Source organism: Syngnathoides biaculeatus, chromosome 22, assembly GCF_019802595.1.
Source record: "Syngnathoides biaculeatus isolate LvHL_M chromosome 22, ASM1980259v1, whole genome shotgun sequence".
Classification (NCBI taxonomy): domain Eukaryota; kingdom Metazoa; phylum Chordata; class Actinopteri; order Syngnathiformes; family Syngnathidae; genus Syngnathoides; species Syngnathoides biaculeatus.
The window spans coordinates 6,938,962-6,962,854 of NC_084661.1; the positions used below are offsets into that span (position 1 = coordinate 6,938,962).

The 23,893-nt window shown below is 38.0% G+C and overlaps 1 protein-coding gene across 2 annotated transcripts in view; it reads right to left on the reverse strand.

The window, feature by feature from the left end:
* spata20 (spermatogenesis associated 20) overlaps nt 1-23,893 on the reverse strand; it is a 37,568-nt gene that overhangs the window by 6,150 nt on the left and 7,525 nt on the right. For both annotated transcript variants that reach the window (XM_061810726.1, XM_061810727.1), the window contains exons 10-15: nt 22,381-22,593; nt 22,034-22,226; nt 19,428-19,596; nt 14,999-15,207; nt 10,101-10,300; nt 9,230-9,310 (exon numbers count right to left, since the gene is read on the reverse strand). In XM_061810726.1, the coding sequence (XP_061666710.1) occupies nt 9,230-9,310; nt 10,101-10,300; nt 14,999-15,207; nt 19,428-19,596; nt 22,034-22,226; nt 22,381-22,593 (1,065 nt within the window). The remainder of the gene's footprint in view (nt 1-9,229; nt 9,311-10,100; nt 10,301-14,998; nt 15,208-19,427; nt 19,597-22,033; nt 22,227-22,380; nt 22,594-23,893) is intronic.

The following is a 23,893-nucleotide window of genomic DNA, read 5'->3' on the forward strand; positions in this document are numbered from 1 at the left end:
GAGTGTAGCGGAGCATGAGGAGATTTACTTCCTCAATCCATCCATCATTGTCCCTTATTTTGACTCTCTTTCCCCGCATACACATAAAAAGAAAGCAGCCCAGTCATCATAACAGGCAGGCATCTGGACTTCAGCCCCAGGACAGAGACACACATTCACACATGGACAGCTTGGAAAGGCTGGTGATGGTGGGTGATGATGGTGGCGTTGGTGCTGCATGACCACATGCACTCCAAACATCATCAGTCATCCCTTGACATCCACATTATCAGCTCCGTTCACATGTATGACTGTTTTTTTTTTTTTAACATAATGTAAAGATGGTGTGTGGTAGAGAGAGATAAAAAGCACAGGGGGAGAAAAACATAACTGAGAATTCAGCAGAATAAGTAGATCACATATCTGCCACCTAGTACACATTATTGACTGCAGTAGGTATCTATGGCCCCCTTGGTCAGTAGTATCCTTGTTCCACAGTGTAATAAATTGCAGGAGAAATAAAGTGCTTAATAAATATTGGACCACCACCCAATGTAAGGTTCATACAGGATCTAATTTAACATCCGGTTTTCATAATGAAGCTCTAAAACCAGAGCGAGACAATGCTAAAATCAAATTGTTGATAGCAACAAATTTTAAATGTACTGTTCACAAAATGTGTTTTAGTTTGAAACATTTTTGAAAGATTTTTAAAATCTGTTGTGTGTAAAATATTTTGTTAGGCAGTGAACATAAGAGGAGGTTAATGTACGTAATTATGGAAATGCTTTTGACAATGGTCGCTCAAAGAAAAAAATGAGTACTGAAGTTTTCAACAAGAATGGACAGCCTTTGTGGAGAGGGAGGGTTCTGCTGTGTGTCTACATTCACAGACGTGGAGTATGCTAAAGCATTCGTTCTTGATGTTGCCAATAAACATTTTGCTAACTTCGCATAAAAACAAGATAATCAAACGAATAAAAGTCATGCCTTTGTCGACAAGAACCATTCACCATCCCACCATCATGATGGCAAATCAAATTGAATTGCGTTCACGATAAACGGACGGAAGTCTCAATGCCTGCATGAAGCTTTATGTAACGACGCCTGAAGTACCACAAGTCGCATTCATTGTAAGAAGTACTTTTGTCATAATTGGTTAGCAACATCATAACAATGTTATTTAAAATAATCTGCAGAATATGATTTTCTCTTCAATGGCATTTTTGTTCAGTCCGTCTCAGTTGTTATAAGTTAGAGATACGCGGGCCTAGAGCGCCCTCATATGGTTGTCAGTGTGAAAATAACCGATAAACGCTTTAAAAATGTATGTATTTATGGATGGATGGATGTAATGTAATGTGTTAATAATTTCACATATAAGTCACTCTGGAGAATAAGTCGCACCGCCGGCCAAACTATGAAAAAAAATGTGACTTATACTCTGAAAAATACGGTATATCCATTGCATCCCTAAAGAAATAAATAAATGATGGGGTGCAGATGTGTTTCTTTAGGAGGCTCTGTCCTGTGTCACATTTGCACCAGTTTTCACCAGTTGACTGTCTCTACTGAGCCTCTCCACTAAATCACTAAAAGTCTGATGTGAGTTGTGAGACACCGAGGTGTTATAGCAGAAATAATGATCAGGCTCCTCAATCAGTCAGTGATATCTACGACATATTTTACCAACTTGGGCTGCATTCATGATGAAAGGAAATTCTCCTTTGTTAGAGTCATAAAAGTCATAAAAGTCACATCAAGCTTAAGAATGAGATCAAATTGGGTGTGTGAGTGTTATAAATGAAGATTGACTAGGAAAGTACACTACGAACACTGAAGAGGTACATGCCAACACACTTCAAGAAACAAAATTTAAGTGGCACACTACAGATAACTGACGTGCTATTAAAATGGAAAAAAAAAAAAAACTGCATGGATGTTAGTGGTCAAAATACATTCAAATCCTCAATATAAGAGGAACCACAATATCTTAGCTGTTTATTTTTACTTCGCCTTTCTACAATTTAGTTTTTCTAATTGTTCTGTTACATGTAACATTTTTGTCATAATAGCTTTTAAAATGGTGCAAAAACTTAGCATTGGAACAGGGATGTGTAGACTTTTTCTGTCCAAGATAAGTCTGAAGATCTTCGGAATAGAGGGAGCTAAACTTTTTTTGCGTTGTAGTGTGAACTCAAATGACAAAAGGAGAAGGTTAAAATGACCCCCCCACCCTCAATACATCACATCCACAATGTTTGATAGAACTCAGTTGTGTAGATTTTTTTTCAGAATGATTTTTTTATTTCTTTTTGCAAAATTTATAATTGCTGTGTAAACATGTTTGACACCTCTTGCTCAAAAGTACCAAAAACTGTCCGCAGCAATACAAAAAATGTCTTGCAAGACAAACGAAGACAAATGAAAAGAAGTCTGCGGTGGTGTTTGACAATGTATTGGTGAACTACAAGTGAGTGGAAAATGAACCCATGCTCCACCAAAGTCTGGTGACTTACAGCATGCCACTCCACCCTCACTAAACTTGTGCTAGACATGATACTGGTAAAATTATATTTTTAATAATGCCTTTGGAAAAGACTCAACATCAGAACATGATTTCAACTTAGATAAGTACATTAAACCCAATGCATCTCACATTATTTGTGTCGAAAACACTCCCAACCTATAAAAACAAAGAGAAGGAAACAGACATACTGTATGTAAAGGCATGGGTGTAAATGTATGCTCCTTGCAGCAGTTTTATCTGTCAAACTTGGGACTTTATGAAGCAAGCAGAGATTGGGATGAGCACGGTGCGGAGTGTCAACCACGACAGACGTGCTGACATGATACAACCACAGGGAGGATTAAATCTCAAACGACCCAGCTCAACCCGTCGTGAACATACAGTACCTCCCCCATAGCTTTGTGCATGCACAGAGACAAGACAGGATTCCTATATAGGATGACATAGAGGAAAACGTAATATTAAGATTAGCAATTCTAGGAAAGGAAAAGTGGGATAATTGTCAGGAGTTTACGGGGTAGGTTTGTGCTGAAAGGCATATTCTGTCGGCAAGAACCATCTGGGACCATTCTCACTTCTGCCAATCACCTTGTGTCCTGCACTTTGACTTGCTATTGGCTTTAGCAGGATATTACAACAGAGAGTGGCAATCTATTCTAAGCAGAGATAATGTATTGAGACAAATAAACACACATCGGGTCTGATGTGGTTGTGAAGGTAGTAAGAAATCATAAGTGAGTCGATAGGGACCACATTGCCAGAATCCTCTTATTCTCTCGGTTCGCCTTTAACTAGTTCCTTTAACTCTACCATTACATGTTCAACTGTTTGGCTGCCTTCTTCCACCACATTTCCAACCTTTTGTTAGTCTCTACGGACTTGTTAGGGCTATCCTGGCGTTTCCCTTCAGTGTTTAAAAGTTGCTTTCTGTAAGTATCATAATTCCTCTTGAAGGCCATTGCATCCTTCTTTCTGAGCTATACACACATACATATATACACACACACACATATATATATATATATATATATATACACACACACACATACACACACATATATATACACACACACACTCATATATATATATATATATATATATATATATATACACACACACAAACACGCACACACCACTTTTGTCTACATAAAGATATTGTGAGGAGAAAATGTGAATGAGCAGAAGGACCAAGAAATATTTTCTTTCTAAAGGAAGGAGAAATTATAGTATTATTATAGAGGTAGATCATCGTAGAATCTCATATCTTATAATTGCTTAAAATATGCCACTGTTCTGAATATTGCTTGATGCATGATGACTTGTCTTTTTATTGTGACAAATAGAAACTACCAGCCATCAATCATGATCACTAATGAGAAGTTGATTGGGCATGGGTTTGTCAACTCAAATTAAGACATTCATGGAGGTTCTACACTTCTAAACATTTTGACCTGATTGAGGTTAGAGAAAATCCTTAATATAAGCGAGTTTCTTGTTTTTCAAAAATCATTTAGAAAAAGAAAAAAAATCCAAGGTCGAAAATCTCAATTTATGTTTGAAAATGTATGCTGCACTGAAGTAGTTTTGTCCAAATTACAATATCTAATTTACATTTCTTCATTGTTATATGAGAAATATAAATGTATGTTTTACAAAATTTTAACGCTGTACTGCCAAGCAACTTTATTCACCACTAAAAATAATGGAAATATTAATTTTTACCTTTGGTTGTTTACAGGCACGGTCTTCACTACTCCAATTATGTTCTTCTTTTCCTTTCAGAAATTATGTTATACCTTATTATTTATAAAAAATATCATTTTTACTTGCTCTTTTACTTTCAATATGTTACTTACATACTTTGCTTACAGACGTAACCCTCTTATCAAATCAAGAGCAGTTTGGCAAAACATCAGGTACCATTTTTAAATAAATTTTTAACTTTAATTTTGTTATACTACTACAGGGAAAATTAATTGTTAATTTGATGTGGCATGGAGGTGTGTGGACAAAATGTCTAATCAGTTAGCCAGATGTCAGTGTTAAGAATACAAATGACGAAATTACCTGGAGACCAAATTTTAACGTGTTCTCATTTCAAATTGCACACCAGGAGTTTCCACAATTCCAAAAAACAGAGGAGAACTATGACTTAATCAAGCTATATTTTTCTGTCATGGAGTAATTAACTGTAATTTATTGCTGCATTACCAATATACAGACCAGAATTCTAAATGACCTCTTCATGAATTCAAAGAGTAAATGAGATTCTAAAGGAATTTGTGCTAGCTTGGTTGCTTGCTTGCGGGTGTGTGTGTGTGTGTGTGTGTGTGTGTGTGTGTGTGTGTGTGTACATACAAGTGCTCAGGGCTTGCTACAGCTCATTCAGCACACAAGCGAGGAGTAATTGGATTTAAATTAGACATGTTCCTCGACTCAAAGCTTGCTAATGTAATGTGAAACAGAATGCCCTCACTTTCTTGTCTTTTTCCCAACCGGTTATCCCCTTTAGTTTATTATGACAGCTGTTGTGATGCCCCTCCCCTTGACCTTATTAATTATTGCGTATCAGTTTTCTTTTTTAAATTTTTTCACATTTTCTACCAGTCAAACATTGTCAGTAGAATAATATAAGAATGGATTTTCTTATTTATTAGGTTACACGTACAGAGAAGAAGAGCATTTTTGGAAGCATCAATTTGCCTTTGTCGAGGAGAAACAACCTCGATGACCTTGTCAGTAACTTGTTCGCGGGATTGAACATTTGATGTTATTGGCATATATGATTTAATTTGTGGGTATACCTGCTAGTGTAGAGGGATATTACTGCAAGTGCACAACATAAGTGCATATATTTTAAGTGTGTGGTGCTAATCCACTGGGAGAACGGATTTCATCAAGTGCTTGTGCGCGAGTGTGTGTGCATTTGTTTACACATTGGCAAGAACGTGTGCGTGTGCGCGCATGTTTGTGTGTATATACAGTATATATGTGTAGAAAGTAACAGGCAGCAGCTCACCCAACATCTGGACATACATATATAGTAGCCTCCATCTCTGCTGATACAGAATATGTGATTTCCCATGCAAATACAGTATGTTGTATGAGCACTTTGACCTAGAAAAATACAATTCGCTGAGTGCTTATACAGAGAAGTATGTCTGCGAACTTTGCAAGCATGAAGGGAGACATATTATAGTAACTTTACTTTTCGGAAATAACAGGTATATAGGTATATATTAATAGTTGGGTCTCTGTAGTGGCTGCCCTCTCATCAAGTGGGGGAAAAAAACTACCTGTATTAAATAACTTGTCATCAGTTTATTTTTTAAAACTTATCTCCGAGCAAGTCATTCTGCACTTATGGCCCACTATGACATGCCCAGTTGACTAAACCATGCCAACACCATGTATATCCACCAATGGCATGACCCCAAGTTCCAGAGACACTTGCAATCAACTGCTGGAGTGGTAGCTTCATGCTAGTGCCACTGATTTGCAGTCTTGATACAGTGAGGTAAACACTACATTAATGCCAAAAGGTAAGCAGAGCTACTCTTCAATTTACATCTACAGGGTAGTCTTTGCTAATAACATTTGCATCTAATATCCATCACCTGAGTGTGCTGTGTGTTTGTCAACACAATAGAGCATGTGTTGCTTCTATCATCATTTAAAATATATTATTTTAATCCTTGCTGTTGTTCATTTAAGTCATTTCATATTTTGCAATCTGACCATTTGCTGACACTTTATCACATCTATCCATCCATCCATCCATCATTGAGCCACTTATCCTCAAGGGCCACAGGAGTACTGAGCCTATCCCAGCTGTATTTGGACAGGAAGCGAGGTACACAATGAACTGGTTATCAGCTAATCGCAGGGCACATGGAGAGAGACAACGGTCACACTCACCATCACATCACACATCTTTGGGATGTGGGAGGAAACCGGAGTGCCCAGAAAAAACCCACACAGGCACGATTACAACATGTAAATGGCACACAGGCTCCCCCAGGTTTTGAACCCCAAGGCCAAGGCTCGACAGTTGCTCCACTGTGCTGACAGTCTACAATCATTCCATGCTTTGTCGTAATATAATATTACTTATATATCCAACAAACATTACAGTATAGGATACAAAATATTGACCTCCGTATTTTGGGAAAAAGGCTATATGGTATACGGTAGTGCTGTGGTAGATCCAGTGTGGTAAAGTTAACAGTAACAAGATTCAGGATGTGACTGGCCGTGGCTCGGGTATGGGAGTCCATCCAGTGCAATTCCCTTGATAAAAGATCAGCGCTGATAATGACTATTTGGTTTGCTCTCAGGTCTCTTCTCTCCCCACAGGGATCTAGAGGGACTGATGAAACCGTAACCTCATGTCTTATAGCACACAACTCAGTTCTATTACATTTAGAGCCCTATTGAGTGTATCTTGGTACAATGAGAATAAAATAGATACTTTAATTTGCTGATCTAATTATGGCTTTGGTTAAGTAGAAAACAACTTAATACAAACTTTTAATTTGCTTTTGTAGGATTTGCTGGGACTGCATTTTTTCCATTTTCTGTGTGTATTTGTTTTAGAGAAAGCTACTTTTCTGCTTGTCTTTGTTATTCACGTGGAAAAATGTGTTTATTTAAAAATAGCTAAAAAGTCATTAGCTGAGCAAAGAAAGGGGAAACAAGGACATTGTCCAAATGTAAGGAATATCCTCATAAAATCTTTCTAAATCGAATGTGTTTTTTGTTTTAACTATACCCAATGAGTAACAAAAACACATTGGATCTTGCTGGTTGGATTTGTTGGATTGGTAATTACATTTTCATAATTTATGCTAATGACTGATTATTGTAAAGGGAGGAATTTTTATTTTCATAAACCAAATATACATTTTGGACAATGTAAAGTGTTATTCTTTGAGGAGGAGATACATTACAGATTTTTTTTGACCTTTTAAAACTTTTTCCATGTGTCTTAATGAAATGTATGTAATACTACTAGAATGATCAACAATGATACATAGCAGTGATTAGAAAGCAATATTCCTTTCTTGTTGAAATGTGATTTTAGGTGTGGCGCTATCTTGATCCTGTGCATCAGGATCCAGCCACATAGAGTAGAAGGCTGGGCCAGTGGAGAGTCCAGCTTATCTAAAGCTCCACTTTACTCAGCAGTGAGAATCCCTAATGTATGGAAGTGAGGCAGCAGTTCATATACTACCGTTTGTGTTCGTGGTACCTGGAGACATCACCGAACACAAATATAACCCAACACCCTCACCTTCTCCATGTCAACAATTTCCCTGAGCAATCAAGTCACTGCAATTTATAAGAAGCTAATGCTGAAGGTGCAGAATGGCTTCCTCACTGACACATTTTCAGAAATAGGGTGAAACAAAAGATTTACAAGGTTGTTTAATTTCACACTTGATAGGTTAAGCATGAACCCCAGAGACTCAAGTAATTGTGTCCAAATAACGGAAAAGCAATGTCCCTAAAAGTCCTCTTTAAATTTAGAAAGCTCTTAAAAAAAAAGTAAATGAGGGAAAGATCCACATGAGTTCTATATCCTAACTCGGGGGTCAGGAACCTTTTAAACTGAGAGAGCCATAGATGCCAAATATTTTAAAATGTAATTTCAAAAGAGAGATACAATATTTTAAAAACTAAATACAGGTGTATTTGTACATTTATGTAAGACCAACACTTTTGGAGTACAATAAGTCTGAGAATTCTTTTAAATAACATTGTTACGCTATTGCCAACCAATGATGACAAAAGTACTTCTTACCATCAATGCAAATTCTGGTGTTGTACGGTTTTCCTGATGGCTTCATAGTCCGTTTCAAAGGTCATTAGATGAAGCTTCATGAAGGCATTGAGACTTCCATCCGTTCATTGTGAATGTAATTCAATTTGATTTGCTACCATGCTGGTACGATGGTGAACAGTTCTTGCCGACAAAGGCGTGTCTTTTATTCGTTTGATTACCTTGTCTTTATGCGAAACTGGCAAAATGTTTATTGGCAACATTCAAGTACGAATGCTTTGGCATACTCCCCATCTGTGAATTTAGACACACAGCAGAAACCTCCTTGCCCACAAAGGCTGTCCATTCTTGTTGAAAACGTCGGTGCACCTCATGTTTTTTTCTTTGAGGGACCTTTTTTCAAAAGCATTTCCATAATTAGTTGTTCCGACACGATCGGGGTTCGACCCTTCTCCGCCTGTGGACATCGACTTCCACACTAAACTACGCCAACCCCACTAGGACAAACCTCCTCTGCATCATTTGCGTTTTTTGCACGACAGAAATCACATGTACAGTATGTCGTTAGGAGGTTCTCCGTGAGCCATATGCAACCACCAAACGAGCCAGTCCTAACTACAGATCTGAGTGTGACAGCAATTTTATGAATTTAAGAGAGTTTGAGCCAAGTAAGGCAAGGTACAGGCGACAAGAGGCGATGAACTCAAGTTCCCCTGTAAAGAGCCGCACTTAAATCTAGCAAACCATCAGGCTGCTCTGTCTTGGTCCCACCAGGCATTTGTGCTTGCATTTTCACTTGCATGTCTCAAAGGCTACCTCTAAATCTTTTAACACCTCAATTGTGTTCAGTGAACATTTTCCCAGCGAGGGGAATGATGGACTGTGTTTGTTAAGATTAGGTATTCAATTGAGATATAAATACAACCTATAAAACTTACCCTATGCGGTATGAAGAGGGAGTTGACTGCTTCTAAAAGACCTTTAGTATCCGGGGAATCTCTTTGGCCACAGATCACAATCTACAGAAAAAAAGGTGATGTAGGAGATGTATAAAAAAGTGACTCAATGGGAAAGGAAGAGAAAGACAACAAAATGAGAGCATGATTGGAAAGAAAAAAAGAGGGGAAAGGTTGCATCTAAGAGGGAATTTGAGGGAGATAAGGTGGCAGAGGTCAGTGTTGTATTTGTAGCAGTAACAAGGAAGGCAGGTGTTTCACTGGGACTGCATAACCCTTGAGCTCGTTACTCTTGCCCAGCAGCCCTAACGCAGGCTCCGCAGGTCATATGTGTTGGAGGGAAAGTTAATTAGACTCACTACTGTGTTTGTTTTTTTTCCAGCAGGGAAAGTTTGCCAGTGAAAATCTGACTTAGTTGTTGCTCCTAACAGAGGATGCATGATGAGCAAATGAAGAGTTGAAACAGTAAAGCAGCCAACACTGTTTTGGGGGGAATTAAGTAAAATGAGTTTCAAGTTTCTGGTTCCAGGTTGAAGCTAAAAATAATTTGTATTTAGGGTAGACTAAATTAATATAATTGGGCAATTTAGATCATTTAGAAAAAAATCATAACGGTTATTGAAAGTCCAAGAAAAAAAAAATTACCTCATTTTCACATTACTAAGTCTGTGAAACTGGAACCCTATATGTTTGCTTTCAACTTTTGTTAGATAAAATGATGTAATTTGGTTGCACATTGGGTATGCATGTATCCTGCACAACCTATCTATGACAGAAGAGAATCTTGGTGGCAATAAAAAGGAATATATACAACAATATTTTATGTTTGCTTAAGAGCGTTTGTGAGACTAACCTGCTTAAGCATGTGGTGCTGTGCCATAAGGGCACGGACCATCTCGGGTAGAGCGATGGGAATATTGGTAAGACGGTCAGAAAAGGCTGCCAGGAGATGTTGGCACCTCTGGAGCCAATCCTGCCTTCCAGTGTACTGAGATAGACGCAAAAGATTCAATGCCGACACAGAGTTCGCGCTGGGTTCGGCTCCATCCTGATCTGAAAAACACAAAAGGAATGTATAAGAAATACAAAAATGTTGCGGGTCTGTACTGTGACAAATAAGAGTGTCAATCCTTTTTGTTGTATAACTAATTGTAAAACGTGTCATCGAAACCACTTTATAACTGACTGATTCTGATGATTTCAGTGTCAGATTGTTTACCAGGAAAGTCATTCAGTACATTAGTAGCGTTGCAAAAATTAATTCATTAATCGACAAGCTTATCAAATTAATCAACAACCATTTTGATGATCAAATAATCATTTACAGACATTATCTCACTTAGAATCATCCAAATGCATAGAATTTCAGTCTCAACAGTTAATATTCTCATATTTCTCTAGCCCGCAACGAAAGAGTGAGTTTAATCAAAATAAGATACAGTGCTTTGTGAAAGTATTCAGCCCACTTGAACTTTTCAACCTTTCGCCACATGTCAGGCTTCAAGACTAAAAGATATAAAATTAAAATTGTCAAGAATCAACAACAAGTGGGACACAATCGGGAAGTGGAATGAAATTTATTGGATATTTTAAACTTTTTTTCAACAAATAAAAACCTGAAAACTGGGACGTGCAATATTATTTGGCTTGCATTAATACTTTTTACCACCACCTTTTGCTGCAATTACCCCTGCAAGTCTCTTGGGGTATGTCTCTATCAGTTTTGCACATTGAGAGACTGAAATTCAGTGAAGTTGAATGGAGAGAATTTGTGAACACCACTCTTCAGCTCTGCCTACAGATTCTCGATTGGATTCAGGTCTGGACTTTGACTTGGCCATTCTAACACCTGGATACGTTTATTTGGGAACCATTCCATTGTAGATGTGGGTTTAGGTTTTGGATCATTGTCCTGTTGGAAGATAAATCTCCGTCCCACTCTCAGGTCTTTTGCAGACTCCAACAGGTTTTCTTCCAGAATGGTCCTGTATTTAGCGCCATTCATCTTCCCATCAATTTTAACCATTTTCTCTGTCCATGCTGAAGAAGAAGCAGGCCCAAACCATGAGGGTGCCAGCACCAAGTTTGACAGTGGGAATGGTGTTTTCAGGGTGATGAGCTGTGTTGCTTTTACGCCAAACATATGGTTTTGCATTGTGGTCGAAAAGTTTGATTTTGGTTTCATCTGACCACCATCATTGTATTATTCAGAGATACTCAGTGAACTTCTGGAGTGAGATTGCTGCACTGAAAATAAAAGGACCGAATAATATTGTACGCCCCAGTTTCATTTTTTTTATTTGTTAAAAAAAAGTACAAAATATCCTTCACGATTGTGCCCCACTTGTTGTTCATTCTTGACAAAAAACTGAAAATTTTAAATCTTTAAATTTTAAGCCTGAAATGTGGCGAAAGGTTGAAAAGTTCAAGAGGGCCAAATACTTTTACAAGGCACTGTATTTGTAAACACCTGCTTTAGCTCAACCTTTTTGCATATTTTCTATCACATTATTGACCAAATCACCAACGGAACAATAATCAATGATTTAGCTGTTAATTTGAAATAGTGTCCTTTTTTGTCTGTGTGTGTGTGTGTGTGTGTGTGGTGTGTGTGTGTGTGTGTGTGTGTGTGGGTGGGGGCAGTTGATGTACATAAAAATAATAAGATCTTTCGATCCAATTCATCAAAAAAAAAAAAAAAAAAAAAAAAAAAATCGAGAGTTGGAGCCCTAATTACAAGTCATGAGAATATACATGACCTTTACATGAAGTGCAAACACCCCATGTTTAATGTACTAATAGCAAGAAGCCACAGCAATGACTGAGACACTACACTGGATTAATTTTAGGAGTTTGATGTCTTGGCCATTAATCTAGACTAGTGGTTTAAAATAATGAATATATTTCATCATCTCCTTTGAAAACAGTATAAATTTAAAAAATAAAAAATGGAAATAATTGAATTCATTAGTCACGATAATTTAGGTATGCTTTGAGCATCTTATCCTCCTTTTTGGTCGAAACTCGGTTCCCAATCAGGATAGTGGTTTCTGTTTTTGCTGTTGCAACAAGTTAATTTACTTAAGTGGTCCATAATAGTTGTAAAATCCACCCATCCACTTTCTGAGGCACTTATCCTCACAAGGGTCGTGGGAAAGCTGTAGCCTATCAAAGCTATCATCGTGCAAAAAGCGGGCTACACCCTAAACTTGCTACCTCAGGGCAATTTAGAGTCTCTATTTAATGACTAGTTGTACTAACTTGGACATTTCTCATCTTGTGGTTCACGATAGCCATGGAATATCATTTAAATTCCAAGCATATTATCAGCACATTACCTGGAGTCACGTCTGCAAGCTCAGATGCTTACGGGAGTGCAGATGATTTCTACTTATCACAGAAGTGTAAAAATCATTGTTAATGCTTTTTGTACACCTATTATCATTATATCAAAATGCATACATAATACCAGCCAGCAGCATCATCTTTTATTTAAAACAACATACATACGACAGAACGTTTCAGCATTATATTGACAAAAGGAAAAATGTGAGCTCTGGGAGTTATTTGTGATGATTTGTCAGAGCAATAAAGATACAGTCATTCCATTAGGAGTCCATCTGCTTACTTTGGGGTGTGATGAGACTGAATCGCATAGCCCTGTTAAGGGATTGGTTATCTTTTATCAGTGTCCAATGAGAGCCTGCAGGGCATCTTCTCATAACCTATGACCCCACAAAATGCCTGCATCTCAATGAGATCTGTGTGTGGAACCAATGTTTTGTTTTGTTTTTTTTCAAGGAAATAGAGGATAGGATCTCCCATGTGCTTTAGAAGGCATGGCTAAGTAACACAAATTCATCTTTCAGGACAGTAATAGAAAAAAAAATAAGTCAACCAAAAAGAAAAAAAAAAGTATTTTTTTATTTGGATTGTTCTGAAATGGCATGGCTCAGCTTGACATCTAAATGTAGAAGAAAAAGAAGTTGAGAGAGGCAGTGGTGTAAATTGCCGCAGCAGGGTAATCCGTCTTGTAGAGACCGGCTACACTACTGAGACAGACGTACGTGCCACAGTCGGTTCACTAATGGACTCTGGCCCATTCCAGTGCCACTACCATAATGTCACAGTCAGTCCTTTCAGATGAGAGGTCTCTCATACATCAACTTCAATCAATACACACACATGCAGCTGTGACAACCATGATAACCCTGAAGCCGCATGCAAACGCACTCAAACGCAATCTCATCACTGTTGTGTCAACAGTTCACAACCTTTATAACTATTAGCTTTTCCCCATCTTTCATTTTACCATATATAGTTATTTATTTTCTATTGTTTACATTAGTATTTTCGCTGCCTGGTTTTGACAGTTTTAAACGTCAGTTGTTTCATGTGTTCAGTGAATGTAAACATATATCAGATATGTGTCATTTAAAATGTTTGTGAAAATACAATCCACCCTAAAAATTTCTGTAATTACAATTCCATGAGGTTTCTCCATATTCCACCTTCCAGGTTCCCCCGAGAGCGAAAAAACCTTTTAAGTTGTAGGTGTGAAGAAGAGTGTGAATGGATCCATTGAAAATGGATAGGTGAGTACCTCTCTGACACCATCAATAAAAACTGGGAGAATTTTGACAACAGCCATTAAGTGTATGGGACCAAATCAATATAGTACAAAGACAAAAAATAATAAAGGCCAATGCATGGAGAAATATCACCAAACAATTACCATGAGTGTGCATTTACATTTGTTCAAACACTGTTAGGGCAGTGGTTCTGATTCTGTTTAATAATAAAATACAGTAATTAAAATTAAAAATACATAAGTAAAATTCAAACAAAAAAACTTGGGTAATTTTAAAAATTGTAAATCTTACAATGTTTTAAAAATGAAATAACGTATAGCAAAGGCTTTAAACATTTATTCTTATGTCTGGTGTGTATATATATATGTCTATACATGATAAGTCTAAACAATATTAGTTAATAAGATAGGTTAGGACCTTTAAAATGCCCCTCTTAGCATCAAACTCTGCATGTTAAATGTTCTTTTTTTTTTTTAAAGGACCAGTCTGAAGAGATAAGAAGAATGCCAGCTGACAACAGCCTGCAGGGTATTTCAGGGGATGGACATTACGTTGTTAGAACAACCATTTGTTTGAACCGGGGATCGCTTGACTGTGAGGCAGACCTGCTAACCACCACTCTAGTTATCAATACTCCCTATTTAGAGTACATGATATATCAATGAGTAGTACATTATGCAAGCCCCACTTCTCCTTCATTTTGGTGTGTATTAATGACCTGAATTATTTATTTGCCAATTATTTTGTGAAAAAGGTGACTCAATTCTTTGAAGGCATTTCATCCATCATTTACTGACTTTCTTACCTGTTGCAGCCACCAGCAGCATTGATTATTTTTATGCTACAGAAAATTGGATAAATAGGTGTAAAAAAAATCCCGTTTTTCATGACAGGCCAAATATGTAGGGTCTTGTTTGAGTCTATTATTTTTTAACTGTTCCAAGTGTCCTTATCAAAAGAAGGATTTCAACTTCCCAAATAATGATTGCTATGCGATCACCTCCCACTGGCTACGCATTAAATATTTGAGCAGAGCTTCTCTATATGATGAAAGCATTTTTTTTAACCATGCGTCTAACATAAAGGTCTCGGTATTTCTCTACAACTAGTGATATGGTGAAGGGTTATATGATATTACTGTACTGTACATCTCTCTCACCTTCTTTGAGTTGCAGAAGAACAGAGCTGTCACTGGGATCACAGGAAAAGTAGCCTCCACCCGCTGAATCCCAGAACAGCGCATCCTGTCTGATCTGCAGCTCTTCGGCCCACTGCAGCCACTCTGTCTCCAGTGTGGCCTCGTAGATATCCAGCAAGCCGCAAATAATTAATGCATAATCGTCCAGGAAGCCAGAAATAGGCGGTGATCTGTAGACAGCATTAAACGATTGATTAATGTTGGCAAACTTAGGTAATAAAATGTGCTTTCACTACTGGTGTAATATGTATGACTTGTATTTGAGCCAAATGTAAAACTTCTATACTCACCTGTCACAAAATATCTTTCTTTACCAAGTCATAGAGGAGGTTTAGTAATTTTTCAATGTGACATTTATTGTGGCTGTAGTTTTCCTTGGTATAGAACTGCAAGCCTGCCTCATAGTGGAGAGTTTAAGTGTGATGTCACAATAACATTTTATTGAAAATCTCGACTGGACCTAATTGCATGAAAAGATGTTACCAAAAAAAAAAAAAAAAAATATATATATATATATAATAGTGTTGGAAAAAGTACAGGATTTAATTGATGAAATTTCCACCCATAGTGTTTTGACATATAATGTTGACATTTGTAGCTTTGGAGTCTAGATTTGTTTTCTTTATTTCCTAAGCTCAAAATTCAAGCATGAAGGAGTACAATTTGGTGCCAATCCAAATGGGAATTATTCGGCCATTCGGATTCCTCAAACAGATCCTATGACAGGCTTTTCCATTTACACCGTTTACTCTCAAACAAATTCTACCGTCTGATGCCCAATTACCTCTCCATACTCATTGATCTTTTTCAGGACTTTAAAGGGGGTCTCGACTCCCTTCAATAATTGCATTCCCCCTCGGGTTCCCACAGTGACACCATGCATGGGTGAGTGTAAGCGGATGGACGGTGACAAGGGGTCAGATAGCACTGTGTTAGAGAAGACTGGTGGACAGAGCTATGGAGACAACATGGAGAGTGGTCAAGTGCCTGAAAACTGGCCTTTGGATGACAGGGAGAAACTTAGTGATCTTGTAGAGGTGAGGAAACCCATTATTCTCTCAGACAGACAGCCTGAGTCATAGGTCCGAAGGGGGAGGCGGAGGCTCAGGCATTTCACAGGAACAAAGCTGCACTTGAAAGATACATTTTGACATTGTGGCAAATTTTAGGGACAAACGAAGTGGCTCAGACTGAGCCTACACAAGACAACTCTGAAGCAGCCTCCGGGGTTTGGGAAAGTCGCAAAACATAGTATATCATCACGTACTTTGCATTATGCAATGTCACTCATGTTTGTTAAAATTTTTAATTAAAAAAAAAACGCTTCCTCCTGTTCTTGCTAACATAACATGTCTCAGACACAGTATCCCATAAAATTGTATTAGCCATGTCTAAATAAAAACAATTTAAAAATGAAACTCTTAGCCTGAGAGGGCAATAAAACATTTTTGGCTAAGTTGTATTTAATAATAATAATTATAGATGCTCAATAAAATTTCTTTCAGATAAATACTAGTATGATTAAATACAGACCAATACTGAGTATAATAAAAATTTGTATTTATGTGTAGTCCCTTTCAAGGGACTCAAGGACAACATAACTTTCTCAAGTTAGAATTTTCAATTTCCAAACATTTCAATGAGAGGCTCGTCATAATTCAATTCCTGCAGTACTTCTTATTATGTTGTCTCTGTATTTATCAGTGACTAAAGGTGCACAAACTAGGGAAGCCAAGTAATGCTTGGGCTCACTTGACACCTCATATTTTTCTGTGAGTGCTTCCATCTGTACTCAACTTTAGTACACTTCATCTCCACTGGCATGCCGAGAAGAAGTGGGGCAAGGCCCAGACCAGGTGGTCCAGTAGACATTACTGCAACTGGAGTTGCGAAACCTGTTTTTTAATGAGAACCATCACTTGGATAATGAGAATAAACAGAAAAACTAAAGTCAAAACGAGCCATACTCCAATGAGGTACACTTCCTCTGCAATACTTAGAAGAGATGGTCTACGGCCAATTGACCAATCGGTCAGTAATGTAAGGGTTTTCAGAATGATGAGTACTAAATGAGCAATTTGTATATTTGTATGCCGAACTTTTCTCTGACGGCACGTCTAATCGCTTTGTGTAAATGAACGAAAGGCAGAAATGGCAAGTCCTACTTACATACGAAATCCTACTAAAGTAAGCTATGTGGATGGCAGTTCAAGATGTCAATTACTTGCAGTGCAATACTAAAAGTAGCGGTATTAGCCTTTCAGTCAAGAAAGCTATGTTGTAAGAGTTCAACAAGAAGGTCGATAAGTGTGATGGATGTTTATCACAGAAGCATAGACATTATAAAGCCACTACACCAAAGAAGAAATTATCCTGAAAATGAACCCCATCATTATAGCTACATTAAAGTATTCCCCCAACAACCTCATCACAATGGCAGTTTGTCTCAGATAATAATGTCTGCTTCACACAAGGACATGTCAGTTGGTTGAGGTGACCAGTTAAAAGGCTGACGGCCTTCAAGAGAAAAATTCTTAAAAGATTACAGCATGGTGGAAATGTTCAAGAGCTTTCTATTCCCCCTTCTACTTGAAATGTTTTAACAGAGGTGTACAAGGAACAGTACAATCAAAGAGAGACCCTTGATTACATATTTTGTTTCTCTACCCTCTCTGCACAGCATCAAAGACTTAGGCATAAAACACAACAATACCTGGGCCAACTTTGGGGATTTTTACCCCTTTTATCAAAGTCTCAAAAGGCTGTCTCATAGAATGACTCTACAAGATTACACTGACATGAACCACTACTTGTCTTTTGTTTTCACAGTGATTGTTTTGTTGAAGTTGTTTCAGTACATAATATCACAAAATAAAAATGAAATGTTCTATTGAGTGATTTACTAAAATCTAATCAGGAGTGACTCACCATCCCTACTCCTTGTTAGTGAAGGCAGTAAGAAATAATCATCCAGGTCCTTACAAAATCTATAGCATCAGCTCAGCAACACACCTATTAACTATTCACCCAGTTGGCTGCGATACTAACCATTGCTCCAGCTAAATTAGTCTCCACTCCATATGCGCCTCTTATGACATCCATAAAAACTGTATCGCGGTGGAGAAAAGTGCCATGATAAGCATTCTCCATGCTGACACACGAGCAAAGATGACAATTATGAATGAGACAGGAGGTGTGGATCGAGGCCAGGGTGTTTAAGCACAAGTGTGTAGCTCTTCATGTCTGTCTAAAAATGAATGTTTTATCTTGGGCATTGTGGGACTCCTGGCATATTTGTTTTTCTGCTGATATGGTGGCTTTACACACAGGCACACACACACACACACACACACACACACACACAAACACACTCATTCACATTAACTAGAGCACAGAGCTGACCAACAGAACCAGGACACCTGCAGTGGCGCTGTACATGAGTGAGTATAAGCGCGCACACACAACCACACGTACACACAGACAAGGTTTTTGTTGCATTCTTTAAAAACTAAATGTGTTGCAATCACTTTTTTTTTCTGTCATAAAGTCTCTGACCTGAAAATGTCCACAGCCAAATCATATTCATGCAACAGGCTCGCATAATCCATTTAAAATTTAGCTAATCTTGTTTTCCTCCTGCAGTATGATCAGACTGCTGCGAGGTAACGTAATTACAGGTTGGTTCATGTAAATGCAGGGTTGACTAATGAGGTTACTGTGCCATGTTTTGGACATCCCATTCAATTTCTTCTGACAGTACAGTTTCCTTTTCCCATGTTTGCAGAACCTGTTTTCTTGCATTCATACACAAACCAATTTTTAATATTTGAAATGTGAGACACCACACCTGACAATTAGAGTGTACGTTTGCTACACTTATTGTGTGTGCTGTATTCAAGATAATCAATACAGTAGCAGTTGGTGTGGGAAGCAGCATGATTGTTGGTATATGTACATCCTACTTAATGAAAAATTTAAACTTATTGGGAGACGGAAAGTATTCAGAGCCCCTTAAATTTTTCACCTGGCACATGAAACGCCACTAATCAAGTCCAATCAGTAATCTTTTTTTTTTTATATATATATAAATCTGCAAAGATTTCAACAATTCAGTTTTTTTTCCTGTCAATGAAGGGTGCCGTTTGTACAGGAAAAAAAATTAAACAAATTTAGAAAATGATGAGAGTGAAAAATTTAGGGAACTGGCGCTTTTTACGGTTGACATTGGGCAAGAGGCACGAGAGACACGTCATTTGTGCTACACTCTTCTACCATCTTCTGGTAGGCTTTGGTGCTTAAACCAATTCCCCAAATGATACATTTGATATGTACACGCGCGCACACACACACACACACACACACACACACACACACACACACAGTCTCTTACATTTGCTGCACCTCCATCTGGTCTCCACGGTAACAAGATCGCAAAATGGTCTGCCTCTCTGGATCCCAAAGATGTTCCTTGAGGAAGTGGCAGGCCTGCACCGCCCTCTCCAGCAGGGCCTTGTCCCCAAGCACAGCTCCAACACGAGCATAGGCTGACAGCATCAGGCCTGTGGTACACAATGATGATTAAGATCGTAATGCTTTGAAAGAAGATTTAATATAAAAATATCATGTCCTCTTATAACATAGGTGTCAAACTCAAGGCCCAGGGGTCGGATGTAAGCCGCCACATCATTTTATGTAGGCCCTGAAAGCAAATCATATGTTTGTCAACTTATCTGTACCAAAACTGCAATTGAAATCTTGCAAACCCTTTTTCTACAGTTACTAAAATAATACTTGGACAAACTATTATCCTTTTCTTCTGATTTAAAAGTGTATCCCTAAATGTGTTAGGTAATGCTAACAATGTGATTTGGTGATTAAACATTTATACAGTCTCACTCTTTCAACAGTCCTCTGAGGGAAATCAAAACGAGAATGCAGCCCGAGACAAAAATGAGATTGACACCCCTGTCTTTTAACCAATAAATACTACAGCTATTTTCCCTACTCTTTGAAGTTTTCTCGTTGCGCTCTTTCAATCCATTCTCTGTTCCGTCATTGCAGAAAATGTACCCGTTTTTTTTTTCCCTTTCTATTCCCCTTTCATGTACCGTATCAAAGCTCGGGGAGGGCGCAGTGTGGTCTTCAAAGTGCTGCAGTCGAGGACAGGTGACTAATGGAGGGGTTTTCTTCATTAGAGAGGATGGGGAAAGTCTTCTAATTGGAAAGTTCATAGGAATGCAGGACCTCATTAGCTCGCTAATACAATCTGTCCTGTGATAGATACTGAGTGGGAGGCAAATGAGGAAACCTTTCCCCTGCAATGTAAATGAGTCTTATATGCAAATGAATCCTGCCACCAAGCTGTCTGTGTATTTTTAATTCAGTATGGTAAGGTGTAGAACGGTAAATGGTGCCCTGGTGTTCTTTTACAACAATGGTTAGGCAGTTGGGATGTGCCATTTGTATAAATAATGTGATATTTTTCTTGCTTGACACACTATAATCCCCAAATGAATGACACAAAAGAGTAACCTTACAAATGGCAACAATCCAGTGTGTGCGCAACTTACTTCCACATTCAGCAAAATAGACAAAGCACTTACTGCTGGATTAGGTGAATTGAGAAGGGGGCTGTTTCAAAGCAATTTTAGGTACTTTAAATGTCACCAATAGTTTTGTTTTTCAACTATAGAGGCACCAAAACTTAATATTTGATGTTTAGGCTTTGTTCGTGTTCACATACATCACATCATAATTGTAGAAATATCTGCTATGCATTTATTATTTAATAATTACCTTTTGCATCTAGATACCACCCATAAAGAAAACTAAATTATAAATTTTGTCTGAAAACAATCATGTAATCAAACACAAGTCACAGTAAGCACAGTTTAACTAAACACTTAAAGTTTAATATTTACTAATTATTGTCTACTTCAATGATGTCACACCCATTGCTGACACTTATGGGGTTATTTACATGCTCATCTGCACATGTGGGTAATTTCATGCATTTAGTGCGTATCATGAAATACAGTATGTACCATTTGAGACGGCCATGTAAATAAAACAGTTAAGAAAATTGGATATGGATATTAAATCATAAATTGGACACTTGAACCTGCAGAGTAAATAAGTGACCATTATAACTGCAACCAGTCGAGGCGTTGTTGATTCAGTTTCAATTACTTTGCTGTGTAAAGAGGAGCATGACAAAAAAACAACCTACAGAAAAAATTAAGTAATATACCATAGTTAGATAGTAAAATGCAATTTTCTACAAAAAATGGTGGCTTTAATGTTCTATTGACACTGTATGTAGTATGTGTATATGGATGAAACTACAGTAATCAAATTCCACGCACTCTTGAGCCCTGGAAAAAACATTCATACACTGAATTTTCAGCACCTTGACAGAGTACTAAGCCACAGCTTTATGTACTAAGATGCAGATGGATCTTACTTTATGCTTTACGGCTAATTTTTGTGCATCTCACACACATAATGCACATCGATTGAGATCCCTGATTATAATTCATGGGTAATCGATGTTTCATTAGTCATTTTTTTTTAAATATTAAACTACCAGTAGCGTCCGTCCATCCATTTTCTGCTTGTCCTAATTAGAGCTGAATTTGGGTGAGAGAAGGGGTGTGAAGCATGGACTGGTTACCAGTCCAGGTGCAGGGCACTTAACGACAAACATTCACAACTGTGGACAATTTAGTCTTCAATTAAACTAACATGGATGTTTTTGAAGTGTGGGAGGAAGCTGGAGTACCCAAAGAAAATAAACACTAGTATGGGAAGAACATGAAAACTGCGCAGAGGAAGTCAAATCCCGAAACCTCTGAATATGTTCATGATTAGGCCATTGTGCAACCTACTGGAACCCCAACTGGAAATGTGAGATGAATTCAGCAAGCTTGACTTGTCTATGCAGAAGCAAGCTATCAACTCTAATGCAAATGTGTGAGTGCACTAATAGGTCTTTACCATTCCAGGAGGCCAGCATTTTAGTGTCCAGATGTGGGCGTGGCCGAGTCTTCCTCACCTCTGCCATTTTGGCTCGTGCCGAAGCCAAAAGCTCATTGACCGTCTCTACACTAAGGCCAAAGTGCGCAGCTGTTAACGCTGTAGAATATCGCACAATCAGCACATTCTGGCCCTGCAGTTCCCCATGAGGATCCTAGCAAAATACAGAACAGATATGAACTCATATGAACTGCAGATGTGTTATTTATTCAAATTGTTATCATTCTTGACTACTGACTACTCATCTTTACCTGCAACTCATGCAAAGGATGTACAAACGTTGCAGCATCAACAGCAGCATTGCTCACCTGTTCCAGGGAAACATTGCCTTGCTCTTTCACTCCATAATGATGCATGAAAATATCTGCCAGGGTAGTGGGTCCGCTAGAACCCACTGCCACATCTGCCAGCAGCTGCCGAACCTCTGAGGCTGTCCAGACGCAAAAAGCTCCCTCACGCTTTTCGGAACCCCCTGATGTTGAGATGGAGTCTGCATCCTCTGCACTGTAGAAGCCCCCAGACTGTTGAAAATGGTCATAGAACAAGCAAGCTTTTTGACAGCTAGCTCATTTGAAATCAAGAAATAACCAAGAGGCTTCAGATATCACAGTCAACATATGCAGTTGCGTTATGAATAAATTATAAGAAAATGTCAAGAGCCCAAATTAATAGACAAACTTAAATAATTTAAAGGAACAAAAAGATGTAAGCACCAAGATTATGCTTTACTGAAGGAAAAAATAGCGAGTGTGGATTTATGTTGCATGCTTCAAGTAACAATTCAATTTTTTTCTCAATGTATACAATTCGAATATACATCGACTGAAATAAGTATTTAACACGTCACCATTTTTCTCATTAAATATATTTTCAAAGGTGCCATTGACATTACATTTTCACCAGAGGTAGGAACAATCCAAGTAATACATACATACATAGAAAGTAGAGCAAATCAGATAAAAAATTAACTTGTGTGTACTAATGTGAAAGGGAAAAATTATTGAACACATGAAGAAAGGGAGGTTCAAAAAGACATGGAAATCTATTGGTAATCAAACAGCAATCCAAGCCCTTGTCAATGCCAATGAACATCAGCTGGTTCAACTGACGGCCTACAAAAATGTCTTACTGCAAATGTGTGAGTCAAGATACATCAAATGATGGATCAGAGCAGAAAGATGTCTCAAGACCGCAAAGATTGCAACATAATTGTTGCAAAGCATAATGACGGCATTGGTTACAAGCGCAAATCTAAGCTTCTATATGTTCCAATAACCACGATTGGGCTCATAATATGTTAGTGGAAAGTCAATCATGCCACCATAAATTTACTTCTATCCTCACTCGCAAAATTTCTTACAGAGTACTCCAAAGACAAATCGAAAGAGTTGTCCAAGAGCCAAGGACCAGCTTTGGAATGCATCAAAAACACCAGGAATTAGCAGATACTGTTGTCATCTGTACAAGCCACTTAATTACTGGAAGAATATTGTCCTGTCTGATGAGAGCAAAATTGAACTGATTGGATACCATAATGCACGGCATGTCTGGAGGAGAAATGGCAGTGCACATCACCAAAAAAAAAAACACCATACCAACAGTGAAGTTTGGCAGTGGGAAGATGATGCTGTGGGGCTGATACTCAGTAAATAATAGTGGTAAACATCCCATTTTTGAAGAAAGGATGAAAATGCAAATCTATTGACACATTCTTCCCAAAAACTCCTGCCATCTACAAGGATGATGCAAATTAAACTAGGGTGGGGATTTCAGCAGGATAATGATCCAAAACAAACTGCCAAGGAAAGTCTCGAATGGTTT